This window comes from Myiozetetes cayanensis, unplaced genomic scaffold (genome assembly GCF_022539395.1).
Source record: "Myiozetetes cayanensis isolate MyiCay16 unplaced genomic scaffold, myiCay2020 scf4, whole genome shotgun sequence".
In the NCBI taxonomy this organism is placed as follows: Eukaryota; Metazoa; Chordata; class Aves; order Passeriformes; family Tyrannidae; genus Myiozetetes; species Myiozetetes cayanensis.
In genome coordinates this window covers 44,673,836-44,684,795 of record NW_026087631.1, presented here as the reverse complement: position 1 = coordinate 44,684,795, position 10,960 = coordinate 44,673,836, and the positions used below count along the sequence as shown (strand labels likewise).

At 38.4% G+C, this 10,960-nt stretch overlaps 1 protein-coding gene across 1 annotated transcript; it reads right to left on the bottom strand.

Annotated features, from left to right (window-relative positions):
- Positions 1-9,674: 9,674 nt before the first annotated feature.
- Positions 9,675-10,503, bottom strand: HSPB3 (heat shock protein family B (small) member 3). Its single transcript, XM_050328585.1, is given in 2 exon segments — positions 9,675-10,391; positions 10,393-10,503. Coding segments are annotated over 2 exon segments (597 nt in total). The 3' UTR covers positions 9,675-9,905.
- Between the last annotated feature and the right edge of the window lie 457 nt (positions 10,504-10,960).

Below are 10,960 nucleotides of genomic sequence, written 5' to 3'. Positions count from 1 at the left end.
TATTTGACTGCACCTGATCCAACTCCTTTCTCAAACTTTTCAGTTGTATTCATCTAAATGTCCATGTTGTTAATCATTAATATTGTTTTCTCTGAAGTAGTCTTTTTTTTCACATGGAGTGAGCAGTACTAGACATGATGCTGACCTACTTGATTTGTTTTATATAGACATATTTAGGATTTGCTTTCACTGAACAACTTGGGGTTTTTGAACACATTGAACAACTGTGCTTTGCTTTGTCCGGAATTCCTACCATCTTCATTGGGAATCAAATTTTCAGGGGCAAAATGAATGCTATTTGATCCTATTGAGACTAATATCCTACGATTCTGTGAAAATGTCTATTATTTAATATGTTCCTAGGGATCTGTAATTCAGGGGGGTGAAGCTGAAAGCCATGATAAAGCCATGATAAAGGCTACCAATGACTATATGTGGGATATCTCAGTAGATATCAGTTAAGTGTCTCAAGACCCTCGAGAATATATGCTAAAAGAGTGTTTGAAAGCAGTATGATTTTTTTGCTGATCAGGTGCAGAAACTTAAAATAAAAAATTTGGGAATAATGTTTGGGAAATGTATGGATCTAAGCTATTTTTTAAGGCAAAAATGAATGAGTAGAGGCTCTGAAATTCAAAAATAATGGAAGTTTATATCACGCTGTTTCACTTTTTGTTGAAGGTGTCAAAGCTTTCCTTCTGTATTTTATTACTTTTCTTTTATGCTATTACTTTTCTGTTTTACTAAGAAAAGCAAAGTGATTTTCCATGGAGGAAGATCAAGCTCTGGTGGCGTTTTGTTTATGATGATACTCTTTAATGGACCTTGGAAAAACCATGTATCTGGATATTGAACAATACTCAAGTAGGAGATACACTGAATAGTGCTTTGTGCAAGGAAATGGCTACAAATAGGATAATTTCCATCAGGATATGTAAGATCAAGTTTAGTGAAATGCTTACTCAGTATGTGATTATTTGGGGGTTTTTTTGCTATTTGTGTTGTATCTGTAGCAGATTTTACTATTTCATCATAACTAGAGATGACTATAATTGTTTTAAAACATAGGGATGGATAATAAATTTCCCTTAATAGGAGAAAAAATTGTTTTTCTTCCATTTGAGAGACATTTTTACATTGTCTCTCTCAGGAATGTCACAGCTGATGATGCCTGGCAGAGCTGCCACTAGAGGGCACGAAATTATTTTAAACACTGATTTTAAACACAAAATTATTTAAACAGTTGCTAAAACTAAAAAGCTAAAAGCAAGTAAAGACTCTGAACTAGGAAAGCAGTGAAGAAAATGCAATAAATTTGACAAATATGTTATTCTAGTGGTATTTTTTCCAGTTTCTAAAAGATCAAATATTATTTAAACATTTTGTAAAATCATACTTGAAAACATAAAACAGATATGAGAAATTAAGGCACTTTATAGTGTGCTATAAAGGGGAATCTAGAAAAAGATGCAGTGGGATTTAGGAGAAACCAAAATAGTTATCAATCATGAGCATGAATTAGGCAGAAATATGCATTGTTTTTTTCAAACTAGGATATGTAAAATTAGAGATAATTGATCAGAAACACTGACATTTTTGCTTGGCCTTTGCAGTATGTATTAGCTGTCTCAGCTCTAGTCTGTGTAATAGATGGCTGTTACTCAGATATTCTCAACCCTCCATTTCATATTGCTTGGAATGCATGTCTCTCTCTGTTTTCTGTCTGGAGAGATAATGTTTCAAAACCATCTACGGATGCTGTCAGGACAAATCCGTTATGTATGCAGTTCTCCTTGCTGTGGTAGTGTGGATATGTGCTAAACAGACGTTCTGAGTTTATGGGCTAATGGGCCCGTGTCGACTGCCCATCCCTTGGCATGCACAGAAGAAGAACTGCTGAATGTAAAGGCTGAGACATCAAAAGAGGATGCCTGAGCCTGCTGTACTTCAGTCCAAGTTTCACAAGTCCCTGAGGGATAATCTTAATCTTACATATTTCAGTCCAGTACCCTTAAGTGATAACAAATCTTTTATAAAAAGCAAGACTGTGAGCTAAGTGGGTAGCTAATAAGGAAATCCATGTGAGGCCAACATTATACCCATGTGCCGTATAAATATGGCATGAAAGTAAAGTTATCACAGCAACAGGCCCATTGTATATGATGAACAAGGTATGGTATAGCAAGAATGAAAAACTGAGCATTCAGTCATTTCCTGCATGCGTTTCTGTCCTCACCCAGGACAGAAAAACTGTAGAGCGGACCTCCTTAGCAAACTCTATGCCTGTGTAAGTGCTGGGGTTCGTTGTGGGAAAATAAGTGCTACTGGGTTCTAGAAATCTATGGCAGTCGGGTTCTTTGGGCTGAAGAGGCTTATGTGAACCCTGAAGTTGGTCTGGCACTGTGCAGGGAGATGCCTGGCAGAGGCTGGTCTTAGAGTGAAGGATTAGTCACTGGCAACTCCTCAGTTATACCTGCCAGCTGATTAGGACAGACAAGCCTTGGCACTACTTTATGTGTCTATGAGTTTTTATTGTCCATTATTGTTGAACCTTATGAGAGTAACTTATCAGTCTCAGCCTGGAAACCAAGGACAAGGGCTCACTAACTTAGGCAACCAGTTTCGATGCCACTTTGACCATCAAAGTGTCTTTCATTTTCTCAGACCTTGTGTTTAAGCTAAGACAATGCATTCTTAGCTTAAATGCATTGACAGTGATGGCAGTGACATTTACCTTAACATTAATTAACATTAATGTTCAGATGAAAAATTTTGCTCATGTTATTGCTGGAGGACATAGAATACAGAAAGCATGGCCATTTTGATGGACTACTATCCATTTTTGATGGATAAATGAGAAAGGATTACTCGTTTTGTCTGTGTCAGCTCAAGAAATTAAGAGCTCTTAGAAGCACAATGGCTGAAAGTGACACTAAGTTACTTTATTTTAGCCTCTGGGTTTTGCTGGTTTTTTGGTGAATATAGAGGCCTGCAAAAGTTGAGGTGGTGAGGAAGGTTCCTACTTACTCTGGGTGTGTATTTGTGAGAAGGCGGATGGTATGAATGGACTATGACAGGTGCTTTCTTTTTGAATGCTTGTTTTTTTGAATGCTTGATTTCAATGCAGAGACATTCTGGGCATCCCATACCACTGGTGAAATGTTAAGAGATTTTAATTTCATAATAGAAGCAGTGTGATAACCTGCCTCTAGGTGTTCTGTTTGCATGTAGAAGAATGTTTTATTAGCTACCCATAAATATAGAACTGTGTTCATATAAGCAGGATTATCTGAATTTAAAATATATTGCTATGAAAGGGCAAGTGAAAGTAGAAATAGAAAAAATAAGAAGTTAGTAGCGAACAATGCCCATTGATAGTTAGGAGCAAAAGCTAAAAGTATATTGAAAATCATATGGCCAGTGGGAGGACAATCAGGACTTAATCAGCAAAAAATAGAATCCTGACAAGAGTTTAGGTCAGTATGACATGAAGATGACAAAACTACCAATGATGATACAGGAAAGATATTGAATATACCCATGGCTATTCAATACATATTTCTACTCTATGTGGAAAAATTAGACTCACAGTTTTTCAGGTTGATGAATTCCTTTGTGTTCTATTAGTAATAAGGGTGTTTAGTAGCATGTGCTATACTTTTATATCTTTGTAACTCATAACAGCAGTATAGTAAAAGGACTGTCCCAAGAGCTGTCCAGACTATTATTTTTAGTTTTAGAATAAAATTTATATCCCTGAGCAAATCTCAAAGGACTAGGGAAAACCTGCTTTTTATTGGCCTTGCTGTTTATTAACACTTGAACAATTGATGATGGTGTGTGATGAGTTTTCCATCAACTGAAGTCTTTAAATAAAGATTTGATGTCTCACTTTTTAAAACACATTATGGGCTGGCTTCATGAGGAAATTAGGAAGTGAGATGATGTGCATTCAGTTTATCACCGTGGGTATCATCACTGATCCTTCTGACCTTTAAATCTGGAATAAAATAAATCTGGAAACATTATCTATCGCTACACTGTAACCATTCCAGAATGAAGTTTCTACAAGGTCTAAGGTAAATATTCCTATGGTTATGATAGAGTCTCAGCATTCATATTTCTTCGTGTATTTGCCTTGGAGTCTTCTGAGTTCCTCAGTTTCATTCCAGAATCAAGCTCTTAGGCTTCACATATACATCAAGTCAGAGACTGTATTTATGGTATATCTTGTACAGTACATACTAGTCATGACAGAACTTGAGAAATTGCAGTAAAGTAGCAAAAATATGCTTGAGCTACTATTAAAATGCATACAGCTGTCACCAGAGCAGGTAGCTCATGAGTTTCTGTCTGCCTTGTAAGCCAGAGTACAAGAATTATGTTTTTATTAGTCAACGCACACTCTGAAAATCATTTCCCTTCATTAATTTTTCATTATAGCTATGATCAGTGGAATCCCTTACACCACTGTGCTGCTGTAACGTCTGTGGAAGTGATGAGTGAAATGTCCAGGCTAAGAAGAGACTGGTGTATCCTGGAAGTTGAGGAGGTAAACTAATAATAAGGCAGTTATTGGCATTGGACCGCAAAATGTCCTCTAATTCCATCTTATCTCTTGTGTGATATCAGACACACACAGGAAATACTCGTGTGATCCCATGTGAGCATCTGAATCAGCTGCAGGAGCCGCCAGCTGAGCTCTACGCTGCACTAGTGCTGTGGTGGGAGAGAGCGAGGTTCCAGCCAGCCCTGGGGACTGCACAGTGGCACCTGACTGAGGAATTGCTGCTGGATCAAACTAACCATGCAGACCAGTGAGAGGGACAGTGGCACAAGCTGTCTAATTTACAGTGATTCAGTAAACCAGTTTGAATTGATGAGGACTTGACTGTAGAAATTTTGGGGTGGCTAGTTCAGGTAGGGCGCTCCCACTTTAATCCCCATATCATCCAAGTCTGCTAAGAACAAATAAAACTTCTTGGAGATTCTGACATGCTATGTCTACTTACACAATGGATCATACAATTAATAAATGGGAAAATTGAAGGGATGTGCAATTAAGGTAGTAGGATGTCTTATTCTTTCAGCCTAGTACACCAGGGGTCCAGCCCATGTACATTTTCCTTTTCTATTGACAACTTAATTTTTTTTTTTTTAATTTTGAAATTCTGTCTCAGCCCTTAAAAATGCTTATTTTACCAAAAAGTGAAATATTTCTTTTTGGAGGTTTAAATATTGTGTCTTGAAATCTTTATATGTGTTTTCTGGTTTTGACTTGAGATAGTTAATTTTCTTGACCGTAGGTGGTATAGGGCTGTGTTTTGGATTTGCTGGAAATAGTGTTGGTAACTTTGTTGGATGTTTTAGCTGTCACTGAGCAGTGCTCACACAGGGTTAGGGCCTTTTCTGCTCCTCACCTCACCCCACCAGGGAGGAGGTTAGAGGACGTAAGAAGCTGGGAGGGGACACAGCTGGGACAGTTGACCCTAAGTGATCCCAGGGATGTCCCATATGGCATCATGCTCAGCAGATGAATCTGGGGGAAGAAGGAGGAAGGAAGGGACATTCAGAATGATGGTGTTTGTCGTCCCAAGTCACCAATACATGTGATGGAGCCCTGCTGTCCTGGGGAATGGCTGAACACCTGCCTGCTCAGGGAAGCCTGCTCAAAAGCTTGTTTTGCTTTCCTGGTGCACACAGCTTTTGCTTTCCCTATTAAACCATTTCTATCTCAACCCATGAGTTCACTCACTTTTACTCTTCCTGTTCTTTCACTCATTAGACTGTGGAATGTGAGTGACTGGATAGGGCTTGGTTGCAAGCTGGGTTTAAACCACGACTATATATATATATGTATATGTATGTATATAATCTAAACCAGTTGGAGTGTTTTTCCTGCTCCCCATCCTCACCTGAGACATCTCTGGTGGGCTTCCTTGCTGGCTATATGCCAAGGCCTACCCTGGTCCCGCAGTTTTCTGTCTCCACTTTGTGCACTGACCTGCCTGCTTTTGTGTTAGGTCACAGGGCTGGGCAGCAGCATGCTTTGTCAGCAGACGAGGGGTGCTCTCTGGGGTCGGGGCCAGGCCAAAGCACAGGAAACACACCAAGGAGCATGAGAGGAACTGTAAATGACTCTCTATTTGCATCAATTCTGTTTGTGCAAGCAGCTGCTAGACATACTTCCCCCTGGAAAGGCTGGTATTTGCGGTGTTACCGTGTGACTAAAGAGTGTTACTTTTTAAAGACATTGATGGGATTTCTGGTGAAGCTGCAGCCCACCATTGCACAGGCAGAAGAGACCTCCACTCTAGCACTAACCTAGAGGTGGAGTCCTGAACTGTAGTGCCATGTTTCTCCTGTCTTTGTCTGTCCAAGTGTTTTTAATAAGGGATGATTTTTCAGCCTGAGCACAGCAGTAGACAGTCTGAGTTTCCTGGAGCTGAGCTGCCATATAGGAACTGTACTTCTGGCTCCAGAGTTAGGATGAGTGGGGCCAGCTCAGATATCTCCAGTGTAGTGTACAGGTCTAAATCTTTAGACTTAACCCCTGTGTTCACAGAGTACAGCCATTGAGATGTCATCTCTGGATGAGAGGGGCCAGCTGTTGTCTCTGGTAGTCAGCAAGATATCCTTCCGAATAGGAGAAGGTTCACCTAATATTTTCAGAAATATTACTACTTCCATTAAAACCCAATCTTGCAGCATTACTCAGATTAAGAGGAAGATTTTGATTCCTGGCTGTGAAGTAAGGAACATGAGACCACCCTTGTTGGAGAGAATGTTTCCACCATGATACCCCAGAGGCTTCCTTTCCTCTTTTCCAGTGTCCAGGGTTGTAGCTCAGTGGTTATTGAGTGACTGATGGATGTCATGTCAGCCTTGGTTCACTGCACCACCAATGTGGTGTAGATGTGTAGAGAGACCTCAAACTCCCTGGTTGTGGCAGAAACTATAAAAGGGCAACAAGTCAAAGGCATTTGTGGGCTTTCTGCCCACCAGGATCTTATGGAAATGTAGGGTTTTACCTTGCTTTTGGAGGCTAGTGTGATACTGATATATTTTCTTCTGTGAAAGCATTTTTCACAGTGCTTAGATTCATGCATGAAATCATCTTTATCCATTTGAAGGAGCAGTCTGATCAGTCCCCTTCATTGATGGGAACTGAGAAGAAAACAGCTCTTTCCTGACTATTTAGAGACAGTACTTCAAGGTTGTTCTCGTAAACATGTAAAAATCATTCATCCAAGAACTTTCAGTAAACTGCCACTTAAAAAAGGAGAGAAGCACCTCTCTTTGTGTTGTCCTTGGTGCTAAAATGCAAGAAGTCAGCGGCAGGTCTGAACTCCAGCATGGTCCCTCTTACATGAAGACTTGAGTGCCAGGCCAAGGGCACCATTCAGCAAGGAGCACCGATGTAGGGTTTTGTAAAACTACAAGAGAAGGTAAAATTTGGCTGGGTATATCCATGCCATATTTTGGTTAGGGTTTTCCAGTGATTTCTGACTGATGATGTTGTGAGCAAGAACAGACTTGGGCACAGAGCGACACAGAGAGATCTACAATACAAGACAGTCAGATGTCAAATTCTCCATCCAGTTTTGTGAGGCAAGCCTGTGTACATAACCAGGCCTATGTGTAACCAAAATATTAACATATATGGAATAGGTGTTATGATTTTGGCTGTATGATCTAATTCGAAATAATTAAATTAATTATGTTGTTTTTAGAACTACTTTCTCATCTCTAGGGCTATGAATGTCATTGCAATCATAACTAGAATTGTTTTTTATAATGACCTGTAAGTTTAAGTGGTAAAATTTACACAATCCTCCATAAACAAAAATCACCAAAGCAGATTGCTAACTTTTGATCCGGAACTCTATCACAACAGTTGTGCCGTAAGGTGATGTGGAAACCATGGGTTTAAACTTGGTAGGCTTTTATCAAATTGGCCTGGAAAGTTTAAATCCAGGCCTGTATCTAAAATTCAGTTCAATCCACGTTACATCTTCTACCAGGTTCCTGGATGATGAGGCTTCTTGACCTAGAAATCTACATCTGATTTGCTAGTGAGATCTTAAACCAATACACAAATCAATCACAGGCATTATGAGGGAAAAGTGTGGGTTGAGTGGAAATGTAGGGACACGTTTTTTATATTTGGTTTAGTTTGTTAGAAAACATTATGTTCTTGACTCTTGGTCAATTAAAAACATAAAATAATGGAACATGATGGAAATTTACAATTCAGACCTTATTCTGTATTTCTTGTAGAAATTTCTTGTGAGTTTTAGAACAAATAATAAATAAAATATCAGAATTGTACTACCCACTTTTCTAAAATCAATTGCTTAAAATATCTTCGAGTCTAAACAACCATGATGCAATAACTCTAAGAAATGGGCATGTGCAAATGTACAAACTTAGAACTTTCATTTAAACTAAGGAACTCTTTGGCTTCAGCTAGCAAGTGTCTGGGTTTTGTTAATCAGATTCTTCTTGTATTCTTAAAATTGTATTTGTAGTCAGTTTCATTTGAATATGTTTTTGATTTGTCCAAACAGCAGATGGATATGATAGAGTCTTTATTTAACTTGGCACTTTCCATTCCACATTCCTTTACTATTCATAGTACAGCAGTAATACCCATCTCCAGTAGACATAAAAGGAGGCAGTTCAACTTGCAGCTGCAGTTCCCCTCAAATGTGTGAGTATTTACAAACTCACAGCATTATTTCTTTTTAATGTTGAGAAGACCAGATACTAGATATAGTGGGTGGATATTTTTTCATCTCTGCCACTCTCATGAAATGTGAGATGCTGGAAAACAGAAACTAAACCTGTCTCTGTAGTAAAAAGAATCCCTGCACTTGAAATTAGATTCATGGAGAGCCCATGTTCTTAGGAGGAGAGTGGGACTATACATAGGCAGAAAAATTTGCTCTTGAAGAGAGAGTTGTGGAATCTCAGCCTAAATTGTCAAACAACATGAAGAACAAAATATTCATCTGATTGAACAACAAGACTACCTAAAATGCATAAGAATAAAGGCATTTGTGTAAGAGTAATGTCTTTTTATTACCAGGGTTTCACAAAGAACTTGATCCTTTAGAGCATTTGTAAGCAAAATTTTTTTTCTTCAGTTGATAATGTAGTGGAATATGTTAAACAAAACCAATTTTCTAAAATGTCTTTAAATGTTTTCTTTGAAAATAATTTGTCTTTGACAGAAAGTGTAATTTCTACTTACTGTATTTTCAAGCAAATATAGTCAGTGATTATTCTTTTTTCTTATAGTTTCAAATATGCAACACACTTCCAAAAAATAATCTCTCAAGACTTATTTTGGCATACAAGCTTGAACTGTGGAAATGCAGATTTTTTTTCTCAATAGTATTTTTCAGTTTGTGTGCTTTTCCAAAGGGAAGAATTTAATTTCAAAAATTAGAAAGCAAATTTTTTGGTACATAAATTAAATTTCTATAACTTGTTTTGCCCACACTCAAAACTAATGTATAACTTGTCTATTGCTTCTTTAATGTTTATGACTATGTATGACAAATGCTTATTTCTTTAGAAATACAACTTCTCCTACTTAACTTAAAAATATATTTTATTTTTTAATGTATTATAAACCAGATTTTTTTTCCTGCTGAGACTAGCCTAAGTTTGCTACTGTTCAAAAAGCGTGGCTTTCCAGCATATATGTAGCTGGAAGTAAGCAGTCTAACATTCACATCAAACAATAAACTCAGCATACCGAAAAACATATGCAAAGGTTTTTTTTTACCGTAACATAAATACAGCCACATGCTTACCACAATCTACAGCGTTGCATAACTGATATTACTTTGTTATATTTAGCATGATTTATCTCACCAATAACTATAGAAAAGGTTCTAATTCTTTCCCACTGAGTTCTTCATTTCAACAACCAAAATGCCATCGTGGCAGAAAAGTGCAGACAAGTCTTTGTTCTCTACCCCATCAGGTAATTTGTACTGTCTGGTAAAGCTTCTGGATATGAAACCATGTTCATCCATCCTCGGTCCATGCTGAGCTTTAATCAGGAGCCAGCCTTCAAAAGTCTGAATAATGATATCTTCAGGACGGAACTGCACAACGTCCAGCAAGACCTGGAAGCGCGTGTTTTCCTCCTCCTGGCCACTCTTCCCTGCCCCAGCCGTGCTTTCCGTGGTGCACTTTTGGTTGCTCAGTGCTGCTGTAGCAGGGCCTGGCAAAGCATATAAAAGGTGGTTCAGTTTGTATGCTTCCAGCTCTTGGTCAGCAAACTGCTCCTGGTAGCGTACAGGAGTTTCCACCCAGTGTCTTGTAACAGCTTCTGCCATGGCTGAGGCAGAAAGATCAGCTGCTACTCCTGCTGCCCTGGGGAAGCTGCAGAGTCAGAGTGAGCCCTTCCCAGCCGTATGTCTCACCCACAGACTAGTCTATCAGTGGATGTCGCCTTTCACTTTTAGAACAGGCAGAGCTTAACATTTAATACAGAGTCCCGTGCTCCAGTGCTGGGAGACTTGTTTCGTCTTTTATCCACTAACAATAGAGCACTATTTATAGTGCTGACATCTTGAGTGGCTTCAACATATGCACAGCTTTCATGCATTAGTAAAAGCAAAACTTGAATGCACCTCAGATTATTGCAATATTGTACTCTTTATCATTATAAATAATGAGCACAAAAATAACACAAAATAGTTTTTAATTTAAATGGAAGTTTAATAATTTTGCTTTTTGAAGGAACATGTCAATAAATACAACCTGTATTTCTTCTAATAGAAATACAGAGTTACTGAGGGAAGAGATTTAATTAACAGCAGAAATGGATAACATTTCAGGTTATGTAAACTGTAAAATTATCAAATGCATTGGACGTTGTTGCAGAAGTTGTGCATAGGTGAATTTGTGGTTAACCATGTTATTGGTGGAAGGAGGGAAC